The following is a 25,599-nucleotide window of genomic DNA, read 5'->3' as shown; positions in this document are numbered from 1 at the left end:
CACTCTGAACCACTAGGAACACTGTCTCTTTTTCTAGTCCTTTCCCTTTCTTTCTCTGATCCATGAGACCCCCCTGGATTCAGTCTAACTGGTAAGCGCCTGTCAGCAGCTCCCTGCCCTCCATGGGCTCAGATTCATCCAGTGAGGGGGTGGAATACTCCTAGTCCTTAGTGGGGTCCATGACCTCACTTCAGCAAGAGTCAGCCAGTCATAAGCCGTAATGGCAGCGTTGACCTGGTACTCACCCCTCAGCAAATACCAAAACCAGCCACCCCCACTCCAAGTTCCAGCTCTTCCCAAGTGAGAGAGGTTTTTTCTGGAAATGTGAACCCAGGCCACCAGAGGGCACAGGTACCCCGACTTCCCAGGCAAGCCTGTCACCTCACTTAACCCCACATCTTCCCTCCTGGCACTCACCCTGAACCCAAACTGATTGTAAAAGAGTGAACTCGGGGACTTCCCTGGTGGTCCAGTGGTTAAGACTCTGTGCTTCCAATGCAGGGGATGCAGGTTTGATCCCTGGTCAGGGAACTTAAGATCCCAGTGCAACCAAAAAAAAGGGGGGGACTGAACTCAGTCTCTACTCTGGGCCCAGTCCTGGGAGGTGGGCTAATTTCAAGGTGGGGGAAGACAGGGACCTCTCTGTAACCTTGAGAGGCATTCACAGCTATGACCCAGCCCACTCCCACCAAAACCTGATTCCAACACAGACATGTCTAGTGCTCATTATCAGTGTCAATGCATAATACCAGCTCAACTGTATTTCAACACTTCCATATCCAAACACTCAGTCTTGGCCTCTTCTCCAGCCCCAACCCAACTGGACTCCATCAACATTATTCCCAGACCCACCCCATCTACAACTCAATCCTATCCCCCAAACCAACTCCAACCCCACCCTCACCCCACATCCATTCTCTTCCCCAAACTTGCAGGCTAGCATCAGATCCCCCCACCCCCAATTACACCCGCTACCATCCTAAACCTGACCACAAACTTTTCTTCCTAGTGTAGGGAAAATTTGTGAAATGCCTTAACATGGACCCAATGATACCATCAATGGAACACTAGACGAGTTATGATTGAGTGGGGTCCCAACTTCTTTTACTGTCTGAGCTACTTTACCACCCTGTGAATGATAAACAGTTGATAGCAGGGCAAATAATTCTCGTCCATAACCGACTGAATGACTTACGTCAGGTGGAAGTACAATTCCCTCCCCTCCATATAGAATAGGGCTTCCTAGGTGGTTCAGTGGTAAAGAATCCGCCTGCCAATGCAGGAGACGTGGGTTCCATCCCTGGGCCGTGAAGATCCCCTGGAGAGGGGAATGGCAACCCACTCCAGTGTTCTTGCCTGGGAACGCCCGTGGACAGAGGAACTTGGTGGGCTACGGTCCATAGGGTGGCAGAAAGTTGGACACGACTTAGCGATTCAACAACAACACAGAATAAGCCACTTCTGCATCTCTTTTCAGCATTTCTTATTGCCCAGATGTGTGTGGTTCTTTGTAACACCTTACTAGCGCCATCACTTATTAATGAATCCAAAAACCATCTTTGACATATGTTCATTTTATAGACGCAGGGGTGTCATGATTAGGGCCTCTGTTTTTGTTTTTAAAATCTTTTAACACTAGATTTGACCCTTATATACAAACCTTTAAGCTCTCAATATGGCTCACACCAGTTTTGAGATGAAGGCTTACTCCATCCATCTCAGTTCCTCATCCCTATGACACCACCACTGTCTCTCCAGACTGCATCTGATCCCCATCTCTGGCTTTCTTTCAAATTCTGACCCCACTAATCTGTCCTCTCTAATCCCTAATCCTGCCTCCTCCACCCCCTGGGATTAGCTCACGGGATCCACCCAGGCCCAGTTCCAGGAGACGCCTTCTCATTCCTCAAACACCTAAAACCTCGTCTCTTCCTCCTTCCTCTTCCCTCTCATCCAGCCCCCAGACGCCCCAGAGCTCTCTGATTCCTGCTTCTCCCTCCCCACCTACGCCCCCGTGGACTGCTGCATCCCTGCTCCTAAAAGGCCACGTTTATCCAAAATGTTGCTTTTGGGGATGGGTCTGAGGGATGGGCTGATGGTAAGTGTGGAGAATGGTTAAAATTAGGTAGGGAGGTGGGAAGAGGATGGAATATGGACGGGAACTGATGTATATTAAGAATATGGGTAGGGTTGGGTGGGAGGGACCTCCCTGGTGGTTCAGTGGCACAGAGGAACCTGGAAGGTTACACACAGTCCGTGGGGTCACAAAGAGTGAGACACGACTGAACGGCAACAAGGTTGGAGGGCAGATAAGAAAGTGGGGTGGAAAATTGGGTTGATGTTGGAGAAGACACTCCCCCACCCCCACCCCAGGGGGTTTAAGGTGGATCTGAGGAAGGAACCAGGCTCTTCCCTTCTCTCCCAGATGGGTCCTGCTGCCTGAAAGTTCACAGTGGGTTCAACTTGGGTGGAACCAGATCTGGGTCCTAGCTTGTCCTGGAAGCTCCGCCTCACTGAGAAGGGCCAAGCCCAGGCTGGGGGTGTCCGGGGACAGCCTGCTGAGCCATTGGGGGTGGAGAAGGGAAGGCCAGCAACAGGGAAACGCTGAAGGCGCTGGGGGAGGGAGTTCAGGGGTTAAAAGCCATGGGTTGAGGCTGAAATTGGAGGCAGCTGGCAGCAGAAGTCACGCGGGCCCGACCCAGGTAGGGTCCGCCTATGGCAGGGGCAGGAGCACTGGGAGGGAGGAGGGTCGGAGAGAGCGGGAGACAGCTGAGTCAGGGAGATGGAGGCAGAGGCCAGAGGCAGGGTTCCAGACAGAAATCTGCAGAGGTTTGAGAGGTGAAGCAGGGGAAAGATAAGATGCTCAGTTTTACACCAGACATCCGAGAGGGGAAAGGCGCCTGCAAAGGTCAGAGAGGGGCAGGAGAGTGCACCAAGGATCCAGCTGGCTGGAGGGCTGGGGTGGGGGGACTGGCCACCCAAGGTGAAGGGCAGCCAGAGACGTGCAGCCCCAGGGAGGGATGTGCAAGCTGCCCCTCCCATTGCGTTACCGGGACCCCCACCCCACCCCCACACACACACCAAGAATGGAACTGGGAGATGGGGGGGTCGGTGCAGCTTCCAGGGTCAAGGTTTTCAGAGCAAAGGAGAGGACACTCAAGACTGGGAAACCCGCAGAGCAGAGCGGGCAGGGAGTATCCAGGGATGGAGGGTTCTGGCCCGCTCTTACTCCCTTTCAACTTCGCAGGCTCCGCCCGCCCTGCCCCCCACCACAAAGTCACCATGTGGCCCCTGGCCGCCGCGATCTCTTTCCTGACGGTGGCCTGGTCAGGAGGTAAGAATGCAATGCGCGGGGGCGGAGGCGGGGTGGCCACTGCAAACAATGGCAGGAGGCGGGAGCGGCAGGGAGCCGCAAGCTCCGCCCCCAGCCCGCTGGCGGGGGCGGGGCGAGTCCCTGGGGCGCAGGCTTGCTTCCTGCGTGTCCCTGTGTGACCTGGTGACCCAGCTGGGGTCAGTGCATGCTCCCCACCTACCCCAGACCTCTCCCTGGGGTATCCAGGTTCAGATGGGCTTGCCCTATTGTTAAGCCTTGGAGACCTTGCACACCAGCCCTCTCACTGACTGTCCTACTCTGTACCTAGAAAGTCCATCCCCAAGACCTTCCCAAGTTCAAGAGTTAGAAGACATAGACAGGGGTTCAAATCCCGACACTGCCACACTGAGCAAGTAACTTAACTTCTTTCTTTCATCTGTAACATGGAAACATTACCACAAAGGGTGGTTGTAAATATTGAAAGACAGAAGGGACTGGGAAGTTAGTCGTCATTACTAACCTCATTACTAGCTTTATTGGCTTCACCGTGGCCCTAGTGGTAAAGAATTCATTCACCTGCCAATGCAGGAGACACAAGGGTTCCATCCCTGGGTGGGGAAGATCCCCTGGAGAAGGGCATGGCAACCCACTCCGGTATTCTTGCCTGGAGAATCCCCATGGACAGGGCACCCTGGGGGGCTACAGTCCTTGGGGTCACAGTGGGATGACTGAGTGAGCATGTGTATGAGTGTACATGCACACACACATGCGCACACGTGCACACACACACACACACACACTGCTTTATTGGTAGTATTCTCTCTCTAGTCTCAGGCCCTTCCAGAACCTAGATTATTCTTTAGTCCTTGATAATCATTACAGTGTTAGTTGCTCAGTCGTGTCTGACTCTTTGCAACCTCACGGACTGTAGCCTGCCAGGCTCCTCTGTCCATGGGATTTCTCCAGGCAAGAATACAGCAGTGGGTTAACATTCCCTTCTCCAGGGAATCTTCCTGATCCAGGCATCTAACCCATGTCTCCTGCATCTTCTAACTGACAGGCAGATTCTTTCCTATCTGAGCCACCAGGAAGGAGACCCCAAACCTGATTCCATGCAGAGCTGGTCCCCAGATATTCCTCTCCTCCCATTTAAGTCCCCTTTCCCTGCCTTGGCAGGCAGATCCATTCATTCAACAGACAGCTGAGCACCAGGCACTGTGCTGGGTGCTGTACACGTAGACACAGTTCCTGTGTTCAGCGCCCAGAACCTAGCAGAGATGGATGCTGACATCATTCAGACAATTCCCCTAATAGTTAAAACTGTGATGCGAGGTGATGGTTTCAAGGAGCCAACCTGGAAGCCCAGAGATGTAATGGCAGTTCCTGGCCCAGAACCGGGGCCCCCAAAGGACTTGACACCTGAGCTGGGACCCGAAGGAGGGGGGGTCCTCAGGCACCCATCACCACTCTTGGGCTGAAGGCAGGGTAGCTTCTCTCTTGTGGTGACACTCCCAGGACTCCCGTATCCCCTCCTGGGTGCCATGCCCCGGAGCTAGGAGCTCCACAGGCAGGGCTGATGGACCCCTTAACAGCCTGGGGAGGTAGGTGCATGGTAATTACTCCAGTTTCATAGCTGAAAAACTCAAAACTCTCAGACAGCAGGGTCCTGCCCCAAAGTAACCAGCAGTGCCTGAGTCAAGACCTTAATCCATGTTGCCCACCCTGTCCTCCACACCCTGGACTTTATGCTCTGGCAAACCATCTCTGGAGTAGAAAGTGGCAACGCCTGCCAGGATTCCTGCCTAGAGAATCCCATGCTGGAGGAGCCTGCCGAACTACAATCCGCGGGGTCACGAGAGAGTTGGACACGACTGAAGGGACTTCACACAAACCATCTTTATTATTTTCAACCTAATGGTCTTCATCAGTTCAGTTCAGTTCAGTTCAGTTCAGTTCAGTCACTCAGTCGTGTCCGACTCTTTGCGACCCCATGAATCGCAGCACACCAGGCCTCCGTGTCCATCACCATCTCCCGGAGCTCACTCAGACTCACGTCCGTCGAATCCGTGATGCCATCCAGCCATCTCATCCTCGGTCGTCCCCTTCTCCTCCTGCCCCCAATCCCTCCCAGCATCAGTCTTTTCCAATGAGTCAACTCTTCGCGTGAGGTGCCCAAAGTACTGGAGCTTCAGCTTTAGCATCATTCCTTCCAAAGAAATCCCAGGGTTGATCTCCTTCAGAATGGACTGGTTAGAGGCAACTTTTTTTTTTTTTACTTAGAGCATATTTGAAGTTAATATCACTATTCTAAGTGGAAAACAGCATCTTTTGCTATAAATAAAGGTAAAGGAAAAGGAAGACAGGAGACGTTTGGATGGCATCACCGACTCAGTTAACACGAATCTGAGCAAACTCCGGGAGATAGTGAAAGACAGGGAAGCTTGGCGTGCTGCCGTCCATGGGGTCGCAAAGAGTCAGACGGGACCTAGCGACTGAAGAACAACAATGGAAAAGAAAACCAGTTCCACACAATGAACAAAAGCAGTATTTATTGAATTGGACCAATATTGTTTTCAATTATAATGTTTATTGAATTGTCTGTTGATGATAGGCAATTTCCCTTTCTGACCTCGGTCAATAATAGGCAATTTCCCTTTCTGACCTCCCCCATAATAGGAAAGGCAGCTGGTTCTACTTAATTTGGGGGGTTGCCAGCTGAAGGCAACCTTCTGCTTCCTTCTGGTTTGAAAAGGTGACCTCAGCAAGACAAGAGAGATGTTAAAAGGATATGAGCACCATCATGAAAACTTTCTCCTGTCAAAATCAGGTTTGAAAGAGAAGTGATGATGACTCAGTTTCTGAGTGTACAATTAATAGCACTCCCTGCTTCCTGAGTGCTTGCTCCACACCAGGTCCTGTGTGTGTCTTGAACGTAGGATCTTATGGAACCTACGACTGTCCGATGAGAGACGAACTATAACTTTCCGTCCTTTGCAGCAGAGAAAACTGAGACTTGTACCCAGCCAGGAAGAGGCACATTCAGGATTAGACGCTTTTTTTTTTTTTTTTTTTCCAATTTCTTTGCTTATTTTATTTGTCTTGACTGCACTGGGTCTTGGTTGGTGCTCTGGGCTTTCCCCAGTTGTGGCAAGCAGGGGCTATGTTTCCTTGTGGTGCTCAGCTTTCTCAATGTGGTGGCATCTCGTTGCAGGGACTCTAGATCATGCAGGCTTCAGTGGCTGCAGTACACAGGCTTAGTTACCCCTCAGCATGAGGGATCTTCCGGGACCAGGGATCAAACCTGTGTCCCCTACGTTGACAGGTGGATTCTTAACCACTGGACCACCAGGGAAGCCCCAGGATTAGACCTTCTTTGTCTCTCTGTGGACTGCTGTGCCTCCAACCTGGGTCTCCTGTATTGCAGGCAGATTCTTTACCATCTGAACCACCAGGAAAGTTCCCTTCACAGAGGTTATGAATGGTATTTAAGGTCATGAAGGCACTCCGTAAATGTGTTTAGAAAGCATGGAGGAATGGATGGATGGGTACTGCCTAGGTAAATAGGTAGGGTAGGCTCACCTCTACTCCTGGAAATCAATCCCTATGGTGGACCAAGAGAGAAAATTCACGTGGGAAGAAATCAGGCTTCTGCTTACATATCAGAAGCTTCCTCATTCCCCAAACACTGCTTTTAACCTCCAGTGGAGAGTTTGGCGCTTCTAGAAAGAAGAGACATCAACCTCTTCGCCCTGGCTCATCTCCACTGTGTAGAAAATGGCAACGCCCAGAGACCAACAAATGAATCATCAATTCCTGGCCACCCAGAGCAAAATTTTGACTCGCTCCCCAAGCCCAAGAACCATAACGCCTGGCCTCCTTTCCCTGTGAACCCCAATTCTCTAACACGTTCTCTCCTCTACCAGGCATCTCTCGGGAGTACCCCAAGATTCTCAACGGCACCAATGGGACCAACGGGTTCCTCCCTGGTGGCTACACCTGTACCCCCCACTCTCAGCCCTGGCAGGCAGCCCTACAAGTGCACGGGCGGCTGCTCTGCGGGGGGGTCCTGGTGCACCCCAGATGGGTCCTCACTGCTGCACACTGCCTAAAGGAGTATGTGGGGCCTGGGGGAGTGAGGGGTGGGGATGAGACTGTAACTGGTGTGGTGCGTGGGCGGAGCTGAATTGGAGGATGAGGTTGGAGTTGGGCTGTGATGGGCATGGGGTGAGTGCGAGGTTTGGTGGAGACGTGGGGGTGTGGGTATGGAAAGGGAGTCCCGGCAGAGGATTTGGAGGGAACTGGAGTCAAGGATGTGGGAGCAGATACCTTTGGAAATAAGGAAGTGGGGTGGGCAAGGGTGAGACTGGGGATGGGAATGGAGGCAAGCTCCTGGACCCCTCTGACCACCCGCTTCTTGCACTCACAGAGGGTACAGAGTGTACCTGGGCAAGCATGTCCTGGCGCGTGTGGAGGCTGGGGAGCAGGTGCGGGAGGTGGCTCAAGCTATCCCCCACCCTCGGTACCAGAGCAGTCCCACCCACCTGAACCATGACCACGACATCATGCTTCTGGAACTGAAGTCCTCCGTGCAGCTCACCAGGCACATCCAGACCCTGCCCCTCTCCCACCAGCACTGCCTGCCCCCCGGCACCTGCTGCCGGGTGTCTGGCTGGGGCACCACCACCAGCCCCCAGGGTACGCACCCGCATGGGTGGCCGGCGGCCGCACAGAGCAGCCGGGGAGACTGGGGCAGAGACGGGAGGGCAGGTCGGAGCAGGAGTCTTTATAGATAAAACTAGATTTATTAGACATGGGATAAGTCATGAATCGCATAGTGATATATAAAGGTGTATCTATCCTTCATGTAAATCTTAAAGTGTCAATATATAAAAATATAAATATGAAGTTATAAATGTTACATATAATGTATAGTTTTGTATATCCTTTTTAGATATATAAATGTAGCATATATGAATATATATAAACATGAATGTATATTCATAAAGAATATGCAAATGGGTGAATATATATCAAGTTACATTTATATTCTATATTTACAAAGAATATATGAATATAATTGTATATATAAGGTTATATTTATATTCTATGTCAAGAATACTTAAATGTAAAGTTTTATTTATAAAGAATGTATAAGTATATATAGCTATATTTATAGTCCATATTGATAAAGAATATGCAAATCTAAATGTATAAATATATATAGCTATATATAATATGTCATATCGTGTAAATGATTAGTTATATTTCCTTTATATAAATATGCATAAATTTACCAATACAGAGCTATAATTACATATGTTATATACCATATATAAAATTATGTTTCCTTTATATAAACATATATAAACTTATATGTAAAAATATATAATATATAGTATATGTACATATTTATTTGGATCATATTTATATGGATTGACATAGTAAAACATCTGTATATAAATGTGTAAATTATAGAAATTAGATTTATTTCCTAAGCTATAAATGATATATTTATTTAAATACATTGTATTCAAATAATATATATTATATATAAGTATGTATTTAAATATATATGTATCATTTATAATTTAGAAACTAAATTTGATATATTGGTTATTAAGTATAATAAAATATAAATAAATACATCTTCTGGATATAAGCATATATATATGACTGTAAGCTGAGCTCTATAGCAGCAAGAGCCTTTTGCACCTCCTTAGCCGCCCCTCGCCCTCCCCTCACCTCATCCCCATGTCTCTCTTCCCAGCGTGCCCCACCCTTCTTCCCGCCACTCTTTCCTGCTCTGCCGCATCTCCTTCCGTGCGGCCTCTTCCCAGTGTTTTCCCCATCTCCGGCTCTCTCTCATCACCGCTGCCTGCCTGTCTCTTCCCGCCGCCTTCTCTCCATCTTTCTGCATCACTCGCTCCACCTCTGCCCTCACCTACCTCCCCTCTTATATCTCTTGCTGAGATGTGTTTATTTACCCCTGTACCATTCCTCTCCATCGTCCTCTCTACTTCTCACCCTTTCTTCCAGCTCTCCCCCACCTTCTCTCCACATTTCTGTCTTCCATCACTTTACCCAAATACATATCCCATCTCTTCTCCCAGTTTTGTCTTCCCAGCATTATTTTCTACAGACTTGCCACCCGTCCAACTTCCACCCCATTAACCTGTCCAGAATAGACATCCTTAGACCTTCCTCTCTCTCTCCTCCTCAGTGACTTACCCCCAAACCCTCCAATGTGCCAACATCGAGCTTCGCTCAGATGAAGAGTGTCATCGAGTCTACCCGGGGAAGATCACACCCAACATGCTCTGTGCCGGCACAAAAGAGGGTGGCAATGACTCCTGTGAGGTGAGGCCAAGGGGGTGGTGGGTTCCCACAAGCCAGCAGGTGGGGACTGGTGCCTGGGGGGAAGGATTTGCTTCCAGCCTTGGGCAAACCAGTCTTTTGCAAGGTGAAATGTCTCTTAGCATAGAGGGTCAGGATAAAAAGAGGGTACCCACAGCTGGCGAACAGAATTCATCTTAAGCCTGGGCTTTGACTGGCAGCGGCTACCCAGATCCTTGTGTTGAGATATATAAATGTTGGATCCCCTTTGGTTGTGAGTGACAGAAACCCAACACAAACTAGCTTAAGCAAAACCTTGGCTTTTGTGACTGAGAAGTCCAGGATGTCTTGTTTCAGGCATGGGTGGATCCAGGTGCCCACATGATGTTTAAGAATCTGTCTCTCTTTAACTCTCAGCTCTTCTGTTTTGGTTTCATTCTCAGTTAAACTTTCCCCATGCCATATAGCATATTGGCCGCAGCAGCTTTGGTCTTAAATCTTACCCTCTAAGGAACCATCTTTGAAAGAGAGAGTGTCTCCTTTCCAACTGTGTACATAATCTCTGAGCATGATTCTCTTACTAGGCTGACTTAGCATATCTGACCCTTGAACAACACGGGTTGGGACTGCATGGGTTCACTTATACATGAAGTTTATTTCAATAGTAAGTACTACAGTAAATACACAATTCAAGGCTGATTGAATCTGCAGATGCAGAACCTCAGACACTGAGGAACAGCATATATAGAGAGGGCTAATTACAAGTTATAGGGGGAGTTTTACTGTGCAGAGAGTCCGTGCCCTTAACCCTTGTGCCATTCAAGGGTCGGCTGTATTGTGTCCTGAGGCACCACTCTAGCCAGAGCTGTGGGGTTCTCTGATGGACCAAGTCTAAGTCGTGTGACTAGCCTTAGGGGCAGACAGAGGCATGGACAAGTTGTATGGATTGAAAGTGGGAGAGAGGGCAGTCTCCAAATGAAAAAATCAGGAGGCTGTCATCAAAATAAGGGGAGATGGGTACTACACAGGCAAAACAAAATTTAAAAAAACCTATTCCCAAGAGAGAGGGCCTTCTTAAGATTGAGTTTTGGTTTCATGGGAAAGGGCATGATAATGAAGTCGTAATATGAGCCTTATCAGTTAGTAACGTCTGCCCTGGGCCCAGAGGGAGAAGTGGCCCTTCAGGTGTATTGCATACCCTACCAGGAACACGGCTGGATTAACTCAATAGTAAGACGATACCAAGGAGCCGTAAAGCCGAAGCAGGGTTGAGAGGTGGGGAGGGGTAGCAGGTGAGATGTGGGGCCAGAGAACCAAGAACAGTGGTGTGAGGTACGCCATCACCATTTTAATGGACTGAAGACCAGAAAAACAGGGAGAGAGACAGAAATGTCTGTCTGTCTGTCTGTCTGTCTCTCTGTGTCTGTCAGCTTCTCTGTTTCCCTCTCTCACCCTCTCTCTGTATTCCCGTCTCTCTCTGTCTCTTCCTCTACGTGCATCTCTGCCTTTGTTTAGGACACCCTGCCTCTCTCTCTCTCCCACTTAGGGTGACTCCGGGGGTCCCCTGGTCTGTAACGGAAAACTTCATGGCATCATCTCCTGGGGAGACTTCCCATGTGGGCAGCCCAACCGGCCTGGTGTCTACACCCGAGTTTCTCAGTATGTTCCATGGATCCAAGAAACAATCCAAAAGCAGAAAACTTGGCAACAGGAATGGGTGAAGGGCCCACAATAAAAGTCGGGTTGGCGTCCCTGCCCCCTTACTCGGTTTGCCCAGCCCTTCTCTGTCCCTCCCAAAGTGTTCCACTTGCACTAGCAACCTATGTTCTCCAAACTTCCAATCCCAGCTGACATTGCATGTTTCAAAAGCATTCAGTCATTCTCAGCATCATGCTCTCCAGACGTTGCATCACTGAAACATCCCAGTCCCCTGAACGTCCCAACAAAGACAACATTCCAGATGTCCCAACTGTTTCAACATAAAACCTAGATCACCATCTGAATGTGCAATCTGTGGAACGCTTGAATGCCTCCGTCTGCCCATCTCAACGATATTCTATGTTCTGTGAATGGAACTTCCTTGACAACATCCTATACCCCTTCAAGTATTTATTCACCGCCAATATTCTAGATCCTTCTATGTTTTGTACTCAAGAAGGTTCTAGACTCCCAAGACATTTCTTCCTGAAAATATTCTTTCATCTGCAACATCTTCTTCCCTGACAACATTATGTGCACCTCTGATTCATCACAGCTAACGTTGGAGCCGCATGATGGTTCGTTTGAATGGGGAAATTCCTGGAGACATTTCTGGGTCTCCCCAGTTGTCCCATTCCTACCTACATTCCATGTTCTGCCAATATTCCCTGTCTCTGAACCCCCATGTGCATTCAATATCAACAGTGCTCTAAATTCTAGGGTGCTGGGGTTGACTGTTCCAAGAGGCCTCCGTGCTCCTTTGCTGATGTTGCTGTTCAGTTGCTAAGTCTGTCTGACTGTTTGTGACCCCATGGACCGCAGCACACTACACTCCTCTGTCCTTCACTATCTCCCTGAATTTGCTCAGATTCATGTCCGTTGAGTCAGTGATGCCATCCAACCATCTCATCTCCTGCCCGCCCCCTTCTCCTCTTGCCTTCAATCTTTCCCAACATCAGGGTCTTTTCCAATGAGTTGGGCTCTTCACATCAGGTGGCCAGAGTACTGGAGCTTCAGCTTCAGCATCAGTCCTTCCAGTGGGTATTCAGGGTTGATTTCCTTGAGGATCGACTGGTTTGGTCTCCTGGCAGCTGTTGTCCACCAAATCTTCGGTTCTTTCACCCACAATCTTTGTTCAGTACCCTGGGCTGTTACATCTTTGTCTATGACCCTCAAGTGCGTGGTTCAGTGCCCAAGTGGAAAGTATAACAAAGGCAAAGACCGTGAGGCAGGAGCCCGCCTGATGTATTAGATTAGAGGAGAAGGTGCAGAGGTTGGTGTGCCACGACTGCAATGGGCCAGGTGACAGCTGATGGTGCTTGGATCAGGGTGACATCCTCGGAGGAGTTCAGGGGTCAGATTTGAGATCTGTTTGAGGGGATTGGTACACAGCGTCTGTTGACTTCAGCCAGAGAATGTGAGAAAAAGAGGAGGGTCGAGGGGGCAGGAGGGATAAATTAGGAGCTTGGGATTGATGTAAACACACTACTATATAGAGAGTAGATAGTTAACAAGGACCTACTGTATAGCACAGGGAAGTCTACTCAGTACTCTGTAATAACCCATATGGGAAAAGAATCTGAAAGAGAATGGATATATGCATATGTTTCACTGAATCACTTTGCTGTACACCAGAAACTATCTCAACATTGTAAATCATCTATACACCAATATAAAATAAAATACTATTTTTTTTTAATGTTCAACATTTAAAAAAAAGAGGAGGGTCGAAGATGACTCCAAGACTCTGGCCTGAGCAACCAGAAGGATGGAGCTGCCATTTACTAAAACAGGAGGTGGCTGAAGGAACAGTTTTGCAGGGAAAGGCCAGGAGTTTTGGTTTCAAACTGTGTATCAGATAACCAAGCAGCCGTAAACTCTGCCCTCAAGCGGTTTCACAGGAAATAAACAACACAGGCTAAATAACTGCAAATCGTGATTGTTGTTGTTATTCAGTCGCTCAGTAGTGTCCGACTCTTTGCGACCCCATGGATTGTAGCCAGAGGCTCCTCTGTGCCTGGAATTTCCCAGGCAAGAATACTGGAGTGGGTTGCCATTTCCTTCTGCAGGACATCTTCTGACCCGGGGGGATGGAACCCATGTCTCCTGCATCTTCGCATTGGCAGGCAGATTCTTTACCCCTGAGCCACAGCGGGGGGCAGGGGCGGGGGTGGGGTGGGAAGCCTGCATTAGCCATAATAAAAATCAATAAAAAATAACAATAATAAAAAGCGATCACAAAGGATACGGAGTGACAAATACTGGCAAAAGAGATACAATAATAAAGGTCACAGCAGAAGGAAATGAGGGCAAAAGGAAATAAAGAAGGAAGGCAAAAGTAGATCATTAACGATAATGTGCCACCAACGAGTTCATTCTCCCCATCTGAGGATGAAGAACCGTCTCAGTGTATTAATAAAGTTAAAGAGAACATCACCTACTTCAGGGGACTCTTGAGAGGATTGATTTCATACGTGAAAGCACTCAGAAGAACACCTGGTACTGAGTGAATGCTCCCTAAGTGGCAGCTGTCACGAGTATTATTGTTATTATTGATGTCATTGTTATGGTGCCGTGTCTCCAAGGCTCCAGCCCCGAGCAGGTCGCCTTGAGTGGCAGCTGCAGATCTGAGAACGGGAGGCGGCGGCCCAATCCTTCCTGCGGAACAGAAAATAATGACATACCTGGACAGGAGGCTCCGACTGCCAACAGGACTTTAATTCGAGAAGGCTAGCCAGGTGGCAGGCTGTTCAGACCGCCTGCCCCCCTGGCATCTCCCAGGGACTTTGTAATCACTTGCCCGCTCCTTCCTGTTTTGCCCCAGGGGGATTTTTACTAACAATGAGATCCTGTGCAAGAAGGAATTTGGAGGCCTGTGGAGGGAGAGAGGAGGTGAAAAGATGGGTGGCGGGGAAGGGGGAGACCAGAGCAAAACGAGAACACACTTCCTGTCGTCAGTCCAGCAGATAACGCCTCTCAGATCTTTCTCTTGAGGCCCCAGTTGGGGAAATATCAGCTCCCCCATTTTACAGCCGTGTGGACCTAAAGACAATCCAGCAGTGAGTCGAATCCCTCCAGGCTGATGGAGACACCTTCCTGTATTTCTCCTCTGAGAACATCCCCAGGGACATTCCTTACCACCCACCACTCACCTCTGCGCCACCCCCGCTCCCCTGCAAGTCTTGAAGGACGCCGGTCCAGACCAAGCTGAGCCACTGCCCCACTTGTGAGGCCCTGTTTGGTTTCACTTTTTGCTAAATCAATTAATTGTTTGGCTGTACTTGGTCTTCGTTGCTGCTCGGGCTTGTCTCTAGCTTTGCTGAGTGGAGGGGACTACTCTCTGGCTGTGGTGAACGGGCTTCTCCCTGCGGCGGCTTCTCTTGTTGCGGGCCACGGGCGCAAGGATGTGCAAGGCTTCAGTAGGTATGTGCTCGGGCTTAGTTGCCCCATCACATGTGGGATCTTCCCAGACCAGAGATCGAACTCGTGTGTCCTGCATTGGCAGGCGGATTCTTAACCACTGGACCACCGGGGAAGTCTATGTGAGGGCTTGTTTAAGGGGCTAGGCTGGACTCACCAGGTGAATGGGAGCAATGGGCATATGAGCCCACAGTTTCATCCTAACAAATTCAACGTTAAGATAAAAGAAGCAGATGGGTTGTGAGCGGGTTGAGGAGGTTGGACACTCAAGTCAGGCTTTTTGGAGGAAGGGAAGCACGCGTTCATGCTAAGTCACTTCAGCTGTGTCCGACTGGTTGCAACCCTGTGGACTGTAGCCCACCAGGCTCCTCTGTCCCTGAGGATTCTCCAGGCAAGAATACTGGAGTGGGTTGCCATTCCCTCCGCCAGGGGATCTTCCTGACCCAGGGATTGAACCTGAGTCTCTTATATCACCTGCACTGGCAGGCGGGGTTCTTTACCACTAGCGCCACCTGGGAAGCCCAGGAGGAGGGATAATGAAGAACAATGCAGTCGCTCCCACAGAAGTAGGATGGACTTCCTCATCCAAGCGTTGGTTCAGATGTCATGATTCATGATGCTGCACATGGACCAAAGGGTCATTTCCACCTCTGAGGGGTGACCACAGTTGGCACTGTAAGTGGGAGCCTAGCTAGGGCCACCACCTTGTCAACTGAAAAAAAAAAAAAAAAACGCACAACCTCAAAGCTGAGAAGTAAGTTTTATTTGACAAATATACTGAGGACTTAACCCCAGAAGACAGCCTCACAGAGAGCTCCAGGGGACTTTCCAAGAGATAAGGGAGGAGTCAGGATACACGGCAGTTTTTGCAACAAAAACCAGGTAGTTGGAACATCAAGAGATTACTGTTAAATAAAGAAAAACAAATATCCCCAGTTAGTGAATTTCATGCTTTTCTATGTATGTTGCTGTTTAGTCGCTAAGTTGTGTCCGACTCTGTAACCCCATAGACTGCAGCACGCCAGGCTTCCCTTCCCTTCACTGTCCCCTGGAGTTTGCTCATACTCATGTCTATAGAGTCGGTGATGTCATCCAACCATCTCATCCTCTGTTGTCCCCTTCTCTTCCTGCCCTCAATCTTTCCCAGCATCAGGGTCTTTTCCAGTGAGTCAGTTCTTCGCATCAGATGGCCAAAGTATTGGAGCTTCAGCTTCAGCATCGATCTTTCCATTGATTATTCAGGGTTGACTTCCTTTAGGATTGACTGGTTTGATCGCCTTGCTGTCCAAGGGACTCTCAAGAGTCTTCTCCAGTACCACAGTTCAAAAGCATCAGTTCTTCACCACTCAGCCTCCTTCCCCTACCACTTGGGAAATTCCAAAAAATTTTAAAACCTCCATGACCAGAATCCAGGAGGAAAATCAAATGCATACCAGGGACCCACAGGAGGGGTGTGAGCTGGACCAGAGAAGGCTCTACATGTAGAAAGATCCCTTCAGGGCTTTCTGAGTGGTGGACTAGGTGGGGAGGGGCAGTCAGAGGCTGAGAATCCAGGTAGATGACTTGGGTGAGGGTCTAGGAGGAGGGAACAAGGCCAGTTGGGGCCAAGTTAGGGTTTGAGAGAATCGGAGACAAGAGGAACAGTGTGAGGAGGGTAAGAAGGACAGTGTCTGGATTCAGCCTAGTTAATCGGCAGGTGGCGGGACCTCCTTGAGATAAGACGCAGAGCTCCTGGGGGACACAGAGGGAGATGGGCTGTGAGCATGCCTGAGGGCCACGGCTGCAGAGGGCCAGAGCTCAGGAGCCAGGTTTCAAAGATGCAGAGGAGGAAGTGTTCGAAGCCATCTTTGGGGAGGATGATGCCGCCAAAATCTTCCCTTTCTCTCCCTGCCGAAAAGTCGGGAAAGAAAATAACAGAGTTCGGAGGGAATAGAAATGTGGCTTTAATCCTCAGCTGTTGGACGGGAGAACGAGTAGGCTTGTGCCTCAAGAACTGTGCCCTCCCACCCCCACGTTCCGTGAGGAATGTGGGGGATTCTGTAAGAGAAGGGCTCGCAGTCAGGGGTAGGTGATGGGGAACAAAGGTGGAAAGATCTTGTTCTTCTTCCTCTTGCCTTATTTCAAAAACAGCCATGGGCTGGCATCAGGCAGCCCAGTAGTCGGGTGGTGATTGGGTCTGGCAGTCCTGTAGCCCACTGTCTTCTGTGCATTGTTCTTTCTGTAATGCAAAAACAGAAAAACTACAAGGGGTGGTCTGCGAAGAGAGTGAGAGAAAAGAAGCTGGGTTCCAGAGAGAAGAGTCTGGGCAGGGGACCGGGGGGACGGTGGAGCCAACCACAAAGACGGATAATGTAGGGTCTGAGAACAGGTCGGTGGGGAGAGATGGCGAGCTAGCTTTAGCTTGTCCAGAGGGCTGTCGGATGCTCAGGAATAAAGCTGGGGAGAGACCTGAGAACCAGCCTGCCCCAGGTGGTGGGTGAGACTGAGTGTACACACTCAGGTGCAGAGGACATGGCTTAGGACAGAGCCCTGGGAACACCCTTGTTTGTACTGACACTGATGGAGGGAAAAGGTCCTATTCATGAGGGAGGCTGGGAAGGAGAGTCAGGAGTAGGAGGGAAACCAGAAATGCACGGTGTCCCAGAAGGAAGCCGGGAGAGGAGGGGCTGGCCGTGTTTTGAACACTGCCCGAAGCTTGAGTAAGACGGGGACAGACAGGTGACCGTTGGATTGCTCAACATGGAAATCTCTGGAGACCCAAGAAAGACTGTGGCTGTAGGGTGCAAACAGTGAGTAGATCTCCATGGAGAAGTTTTGCTGGGAAGGATGCTAGAAAAACGGGGCAATACCTGGGAGGGGGTATGGGGCTGTGGGTGGGTTCTGATTAAACTCTGTGACCCCAGCATCACCCAGCAGAGGGTCAGGTAGGTACACAGGGCAACCGCAGAATGTTTGTTGAGTGAATCAATGAGACAGAAATAGAATGAGAGGTGAAAGGATAAACTGAAGACTGCAGAAAGATTCTGTCATCTGTCAGCTTTGAAAGTCCCTTCTTTATAAAAAGAAATGAATGGATGGGGCAATCTTACTCATGTCTGCATTTAGCATACATGATACCCCATCCATCATTATTGAAAATTTTTTCTTCATGTTTGGCTGTGCTGGGTCTTTGTTGTTGCTGTGTGTGGGCTTTCTCTAGTTGCAGCGAGCTGGGTTATACTCTCTAGTTACAGAGCTCAGGCTTCTCATTGCGGAGGCTTCTCTTGCTGCTGCAGAGCTTGAGCTATTGGGCCCGCAGGCTTCCGTAGTCAGGCACACAGACTTAGCTGTCCTGAGATATGTGGGATCTTCCCGGGCGTGGGATCTCCCCGGCAAGGGATCGAACCCATGTCCCCTGGATTGGCAGACGGATTCTTAACTACTGGACCACCAGGAAAGTCCCCCCAAACATCTTTAATGTTTGTTTTCACTTTTTTCTTGAAGTGTGGTTTACATTGTTATGTTAGTTTGAAGTATACAGCAAAGTGATTCATATATATATTCATATATAGTTTTTCAGATTCTTATCCATTGTAGGTTATTACAAGATACTGAATATAGTTCCCTGCGCTATACAGTAGTCCTTGTTTGGTTGGTTTTTTCCTATTTTATATATAGTAGTGTGTTTATGTTAATCCCAAACTCCTAATTTATTTTCTCCCCTCCCACTCATCTTTTGTTACCTTGCTTGCTGACCCCAAGGGGAAGTGGTCGGTAAACATTCAGCTTCCTCCCAGATGCATTTATCTGACGGACAAATAGAGGACAAGACAAGAGAGTGTCCCATGGTCCCCAGTGAGTCACGAGATGAACTGAGGTTTCAACCCAGTCTGTACATTTCCAAAAGCTCACTCTCTTTCTTTGAAACCCACAGCAGCCCCTCTACATTCATCTATTCACACGTATATTCCTTCAGTTAGTCATGCTTTTGTTCATTCACATACTTGGGAAATGATTAACAATACAAGTTCTGGAGCCCGTCTGCCTGGGCTCTAACTCCAATTCTGCCTCTTCTCAGCTGTGTGGCTGTGAGCAAGTGGCTTCATTCAGTTGTCTCTGTTTCCTCACCTATGGCGGTCTCCGTGCTCGGGGACGGCACCCCTGAGTTCTCCCTATAAATGGGCTGCATAGTGAGCTTATGATGATGCCCAAGAGGAAAGTGTGAGGCACCGGGACTTGAGAGCTCTGGGGGGCTCCCCGGGAGAGGTGACAAAGGCTCTCGGCGCTTTTCTTGAAAGCAGGAGGTCTGTCCTCTTTGAGCCTCCAGCTACAGAAAGGAATTGGCTTTATGTGGAGGTCACAAGCTGCAAGTCCGTGTGTCAAAGAGAACCACCAAGCATTCACTCCCCATCCCGACTCCCCGCGGCCCCAGGCGACCACTGAACCACTTTCCTTCCGTCTCCACCAGTTTGCCTTTTCTGGGCATTTGAAATAAACGAGATCGTATGGTTTGTGGTCCTTTGTGACTGACTTCTTTCACCCTCCACAGTGTTATCAAGGTTCCACCCACGTATGATGCTGGTTTAGTTGCTACGTTGTGTCTGACTCTTGGCAACCCCATGGACTGTACCCCGCCAGCCTCCTCTGTCCATGGGATTTTCCACGCAAGAATGCTGGAGTGGATTGCCATTTCCTTCTCCAGGGCATCTTCCCCACTGAGGGATCTAACCTGGGTCTGCTGCACTGCGGGCAGATTCTTTACCAACCGAGGCACCAGGGAAGCCCTTCTCCATGGATAGCATACATCGGTACTTGTTCCTTTAATATTAATAGTTGAATATATAGTGGGCTTCCCAAGTGGTGCTAACCAGCCTGCCAATGCAGGAGACGCAAGAGACGCAGGTTCGACCCCCTGGGTGGGGAAGATCCCCTGAAGGGAGACAGGGCAACCCACCCCAGTATTCTTGCCTGGAGAATCCCATGGACAGAGGAGCCTGGTGAGCTACAGTCCATGGGGTCGCTAAGAGTCAGACATAACTGAAGTGACTTAACACCATGAACGCCATAGTAGGGACAGACATTTTATTTGTCCATTCATCAGTGGATAGGCATCAGCTTAACAGGTAGAGGGTGTTCTTTGGGGGTGATGAAAATATTCTGGAATTAGATGGTGGTGATGGTTGCAAAACATTCTGAGTACAGGAAAATTCACTGCATGGTAGACTTTAAACTGGTTCAAAGGCTGGATTTTTAAAAAAATATTTATGTATTTGGCTATGTTGGGTCTTAGTTCCAGGACGCGGGATCTTTCATAGTTGGCTTAGTTTCTCTGAAGATTGTGGAATCTTAGCTCCCTGACCAGGGATCGAACCCATGTCTCCTGCACTGGGGACTGGACCACCACAGAAATCCCCCAAATCTAGATTTTATGTTATGTGAATTTTAATTAAAAAAAAAAAAGATGATGGCAGAAAGAGAATGAGAGAGAAGGACTCTGCCCTAAATCTCTTTCATCCTCCCTCTCTGTTCCCTATTCCATTCCTTTCTCAGTGGAAGTCCCCATGCAAAACAATTTTCATGGAATTAGATAAATAGACCTGATATCATAAGACCTGTGCTCTGAAAGCCAGGAAAAGAATTGTTTGCGCATTTTAAGACTTCCATTAGAACCAGACTTCCTTAGATCCCGGTTTGGAAATTCCTGTCTCAGCTATTTTGAAACCTCTTCCCTTTCCACCTCTTCGTTCTCGGGCTCTCTCTACCCTCGGTTTCCCTGACTCTCATTTCTACCCTTCCCTGAGTCCCAGGGATCCACCTCCCCAACCCTCCCTGAGGCTTGTCACTGGAGTCGGGATTAGAACTCGGCTCCCGGTTGGCCGTGAGTCAGTGGCTGCTGATTGGTCTGGAGAGGAGGGGAGAAGGAGAGGGGCTGGGTCTTCCCTCCAGAGTCATCCGGGCCTCCTCCCCCCTCCATTTAACTGTAAATCTCAGTCAAGTGTCATTAGCCTAGAAGAGTTTTCCCGGGATTAGAGGGCGCCCCACCCCATGACTTCCTTGCCCCTTCCCTCAACCCGGAAAAACAGCATGGGCTGGGACAAAGAGAGTTAAAAGCTGTGTCAGCCGCTGGTCTGGGACAGACAGACAGAAGGAGGGAGACAGGTGGACAGCATGACATGTGGACAGCGGGAGCGTGGACTGGCAGGGTAGCCGGCAGATGAAAGGACAAGCTGGTGGGTGGGTAGAGATAGCAGAGAGAGAGAGACGGACAGGCTGATCGCGACAGACACCTGGAGGAATCGGCAGGCAGAGAGACCAGGTGAGAAGGAGGCAGGCAGACACCGGTGGGAGGCAGGGTGGGGAGGGGACCCTTGAGGGGATGGGCGTGTGGACCGTCCCCTCCTCATGGAGCTGCTGGTGGAAGGGATGGGAACGGGAGGGTCCACTTGCCATCTCTGAGATGCTGCATCTCGTCCCCCCCAGAACCTGGAAGTGGTCCACCATGAGGGCCAGCATCTTTTTGCTCCTGTGTTTCGTTGGTGAGTCCCCCAGAGGGAAGGTGGGTCCCTCCCTCATGAGAATGCCGAGCACTGAGGAGGGGAGGGTGGCTGGCAGATCGACGTCTCCATTCATTTCCATCTCCCGGGGTCATGTGCCTCTCTCTCTTCCTCCATCCTCCAACCCATCTCCCCTCTGTCTCTCCCTGTCACCACGTCTCTGTCCTTTCCCTCTCTGAATCTCTATTTCTCTGTCTTGAAGCATCACTCTCCTCTCTCTTTCTCTCTGTGTCTCTGAGTGTTTCAGTGTGTCTCTCTCGGTGTATCACGGGTCTGTGTCTCCCTGCCTTTGACCCGGCCCCCGGCCCCCGCTATCTCTCAGTTTGTTTCTTTCTCTCGCCTTTCTCTTGCCCATTCTGTATCCCTCTTTATTTTTTTTCAAATTTATTTATTTGCCCGCATCGGATCTTAGTTGCAGCACGTGGGATCTTCGTGGCTCATGTGGGATCCTTCACTGAGGCGCGCAGACTTCCTAGCTGTGGCTTGTGTGCACCAGAGCTGCGTACTCCTCTTTCTATCTGATCCACAGTCTCTAAGCCTCTGACCCCTGTCTCTCTGCCCTGTGTCCCTGTCCTCAGGGTTCAGCCACGAGGCCAAAGAGAAGATCACTAATGGCACAGAGTGCATTCCTCACTCTCAGCCTTGGCAGGTGGGGCTGTTTGAGGGCACCCGTCTGCGCTGTGGGGGGGTCCTCATTGACCGCAGGTGGGTTCTCACGGCTGCTCACTGCAGCGGCAGGTAAGCCCCCACCTGGGAGCCTCCCTATTCCGGGTGGTCAAAGGGAGCGTGGTGGGGAGGGGAGGGGCTCACAGGAGTAAGGAGATGGTCCTGCAACAAGAGAGCCTGAGGTTAGACCGGAAGTAGGACTTCCTTACAATGGGCCTGGGGTGGACCTGGGTGGGGAGCTTTGGGGTGGAGGGCAGGGGCCTTGCAACCTGCCCACCCCGCCCCTACATTCCCTCATGGCTCATTTCCTTCCCACATGGTGTGTGTCACCAGTCTAGTGTCCCCTGGCCCAGTCTGAGCCGTGGACCCATGTCTGACCCAAACTCTCTGTGCAATGTCAAAGTCTACATCTGGTACCTCTCTGGGCCTCAGTGGTCCCATCTGTAAAATGAGGGGATTGGGCTTTATAAGTCTGACGCTCTCAGATATGGATGGAGAGACAGAGAGATGTGGGGACAGGGAGGGACACCAGCAAGACAAACAGAATCTACTCATTATTTCCCCCTTCATTTAGTTGACAATAGTGATGACCCAGGCCTTCTGCTGGGTGGTAGAAGGTGCCCCATTCCGGGGCAGTGAACAGGACTAACAGATGTCCCTGCCTCTGTGGGCATCACCAGCTAAGAGAATCAGAGTCAGAAAGTGACACAGTGGCTTGGAGAGGACAGACAGGACAAACGCTGGAGGAGGAGAGATGGCAGTGTAAATGGAGACCGAGAGATGGGAGAGACAGAGCGAGGGCAAGGGAATGAAGGAGCGAGAGAACAGCCAGCAAGGTGCAGAGCGGCAGAGAGGGGCAGGGGGTCTGGGAGCACCGGGACAGCCCACCTACCACCCGTCGTGCCCCCCCAGCAGGTACTGGGTGCGCCTGGGGGAACACAGCCTGAGCAAACTGGACTGGACAGAACAGATCCGACGCAGTGGCCTCTCGGTGACCCACCCCAGCTACCGAGGCAACCTGGGGAACCATGACAATGACCTCCGGCTTCTGCGACTGGGCACTCCTGTCCGGCTGACCACCAGTGTCCAGCCCCTGCCCTTGCCCACGACCTGTGCAACAGCTGGCACCGAGTGCCACATCTCAGGCTGGGGCACCACTAACCACCCATGGAGTAAGGGGGTCTTGGGGTCAGGAGGGACAGAGCTGGGGGTATAGGGTGAGAGGTCAAGGGTCTTGCCTTCTCAGAGGAAGGATGGATAAACGGTCCCCCATCAGGATCATGCCCTGGGGGTCTAAGAATATGGTGCATCAAGGGCCTTGGGAATCAAAATGTTTCAGTGGTTGAATATGGAGTCGGAAGTCATGGGTCAGGGATGAGGTCAGAGGTGGAGAGATATCAAGGGTCATTAGACAAGAGCAGAAGGCATAGATAATAGGATCTTGGGGTCATGGGTCATGGGCTCTGGTGTCAGTCACTGTGGAGTTGAGATCATGGGACCCAGATGTCAGCCGCAATCTGAGGACGGAAACTGGGGTTCCATCAAGTGTCACTAGTCCAGGACTGGAAGCCATAGGGTTTGGTGTGTGGAGCCAAGGGTTAGAGGTCATGGAGTCTGGGGTCAAGTAAACTAGGATCAGAGGCCACTTTGGAGTAGGAACCAGTGGTTTAGAGGATGCAGAGCCGAGGTCAGAGGTTAAGGTGAAGACAAGAAGACAGAGACGGAGAGAAGACGTGAGGCCAAGATGGGCTCAAAGGGGTATTTTAAAAGACTGGAGGTCAAAGGTCACAGTAGCTGGGATTGAAGGAGAAGGTCAGGTCTGGAGTTACTATATCTGAGTCACAGGCTAAAGGTCGGGGGGACTGGGCCAATGAATTGAAATCAAGAGCCACTATGTAATCAAATCATCTGAAATTTAAAGGCCTGAGGATTGTCTTGGAGCTCACAGGGAGGGAGTGGCGGATAAACTTGGATCGGGCTTCCGTGTGGCCTCTTTGGGGGAGGGGGTGCGGGATGAGGGAAGCACTGGGGGGTCCTCCAGCATCCATCTTCCATCTCCAGGCCCGTTCCCAGACCGACTCCAGTGCCTCAGCCTCTCCATCGTCTCCAATGCCACCTGCCGGGCAGTGTTCCCGGGGAGAATCACTGACAACATGGTGTGTGCTGGCGGCGAAGCTGGGGAGGATGCCTGCCAGGTGAGCGATTTGCAGGCAACACCCAGGACGGGAGGAAGGGGAGGGAGAACGGGGTGGGGTGGGGGTGGGGGGCGGAGAGGGCAAGTCAGAGAGAGGAGACGGGGAGAGAGATGAGGTCAGAAAGAAGGAGAGGCACAGAAAGCGCCAGGGAGAGAGCCCAGGGAGTGGAGGGCAGAGACAGGGAGCGCAGGTACAGAGCAGGAGAGATTTGGGGTGGGGCACAAAGGGGGCGAGACCAAAAGGTAGCGGACATTCGGAGCTCAGGCAGGTGACCGCATGTCTCTCCAGTCCTGAGTCTTCCCAATATCATCCATCCTCCTGTTGGTGCTGGCCCAGGTGAGAACGATTCCTGGATGGAGCAGGAGAGAGGGGCTGGAGGGCTCTCTCATCCTGTAATTCCACTAGCTTGTCCTGTCGGTCCTCCAGCTAGAAGGCTGCCCCTCCCTACTGGCCAGAGCCCCAGCCAGAGTCCTTGAGAGGACTCTGGAGATGTCCAGTCCTCCTTCTCTACCATTGGTCACTAGTACCGGTGTCCACTTCCCTCATTGGTCAGGGCCCCAGCCATGTTCCTTGAGCCTGCAGGGAGTCCCGCCCTCCCCCACTGGGATTGGTCATTGGTGCCTGCACTCTCTTCCCTCATTGGTCAGGGCTCAGCCATTGTCTCTGAGAGAACCCTCTACTCTGGCATAGAGGCCCGCCCTCCTTCCCTGGGATTGGCCCCTAGGGACAATGTGTTCTCTATTTAGTCCCTGTTGTCCTCTGGGAACCTGGCTATGCTTGTTTTCTCTGATGATGAGGCTTGGAGCCACCGTCCTCAAGGCCCAAGAAATGGGTGAAGGGGCAGGAGGCAAACTGGAACAGGGTTTCCCCATGTTCATACCATGCTCCTTCACCTCTTGTCTTCCAGGGTGACTCCGGGGGTCCCCTGGTGTGTGGCGGGGTCCTTCAGGGTCTGGTGTCCTGGGGATCCGTGGGGCCTTGCGGACAAGAAGGCATCCCAGGGGTCTACACCAATATTTGCAAATACGTGGACTGGATCCAGACGGTCATGAGGAACAACTGACCTGCTGTCTGCATCGTCATACCTCAGCTTGGGGTCCACTCTGACCCGCAGAGCGCCAACACCGTCTCCATCGTCACCTCTAGCTCCCACTCTTCTTGAGCTGGGAATCTTCCTGGCAGAACTCCCAACTTCAGCCAGCCCTCCTAAGACCCACGGTTGAAGCAGAAGGAAGTGTGTGACTGTCTGGAATAAAACCTGGAGGAGAGACTGTGTCTATTTGAATCCCTCTGCTTGTTGAGATTAGACACCCACAGGTGTTGAAATAAAGATGAGAGAGGTTAAGGGTTTTCCCTCAGGAGCCTCACGTGAATGCACTAGAGAAAATTACATTAGAAATTAAGGCCATTTTTTTCCATCTGCCACAAGAGGAACTTATAA

At 50.6% G+C, this 25,599-nt stretch overlaps 2 protein-coding genes and 1 non-coding gene across 6 annotated transcripts; all 3 read left to right on the top strand.

Annotated features, from left to right (window-relative positions):
• Window positions 1-458: 458 nt before the first annotated feature.
• On the top strand, window positions 459-531 carry TRNAG-UCC (transfer RNA glycine (anticodon UCC)). Its single transcript has one exon. It is a non-coding gene; the product is annotated as a tRNA-Gly (tRNA).
• A 2,751-nt stretch (window positions 532-3,282) lies between these two features.
• On the top strand, window positions 3,283-11,381 carry LOC138096362 (kallikrein-13-like). Of its 3 annotated transcripts, none has more exons than XM_068992524.1 (5): window positions 3,283-3,334; window positions 7,237-7,426; window positions 7,740-7,786; window positions 9,531-9,670; window positions 11,193-11,381. In XM_068992524.1, the coding sequence occupies exons 1-5, from the start codon at window positions 3,283-3,285 to the stop codon at window positions 11,379-11,381; spliced, it is 618 nt and encodes a 205-aa protein (XP_068848625.1). The 3 variants fall into 3 exon arrangements, with proteins under 3 accessions (XP_068848625.1, XP_068848624.1, XP_068848626.1); XM_068992523.1 differs by having other exon boundaries at window positions 7,740-8,008; window positions 9,534-9,670; XM_068992525.1 differs by lacking the exons at window positions 7,237-7,426; window positions 7,740-7,786 and having other exon boundaries at window positions 9,534-9,670.
• Window positions 11,382-21,242: 9,861 nt separating this feature from the next.
• On the top strand, window positions 21,243-25,221 carry LOC138096372 (kallikrein-12-like). 2 transcript variants are annotated; one of them, XM_068992538.1, is made up of 5 exons: window positions 21,243-21,279; window positions 21,876-22,035; window positions 22,876-23,135; window positions 24,025-24,158; window positions 25,066-25,221. In XM_068992538.1, exons 1-5 carry the CDS (start codon window positions 21,243-21,245, stop codon window positions 25,219-25,221), a joined length of 747 nt encoding a protein of 248 aa, XP_068848639.1. The 2 variants fall into 2 exon arrangements, with proteins under 2 accessions (XP_068848639.1, XP_068848640.1); XM_068992539.1 differs by lacking the exons at window positions 21,243-21,279; window positions 22,876-23,135 and having other exon boundaries at window positions 21,909-22,035.
• The last annotated feature ends 378 nt before the right edge of the window (window positions 25,222-25,599 follow it).

This window comes from Capricornis sumatraensis, chromosome 20, assembly GCF_032405125.1.
Source record: "Capricornis sumatraensis isolate serow.1 chromosome 20, serow.2, whole genome shotgun sequence".
NCBI lineage: Eukaryota > Metazoa > Chordata > Mammalia > Artiodactyla > Bovidae > Capricornis > Capricornis sumatraensis.
The sequence above is the reverse complement of the archived record's forward strand: the minus strand, read 5'-3'. Positions and strand labels throughout refer to the sequence as shown.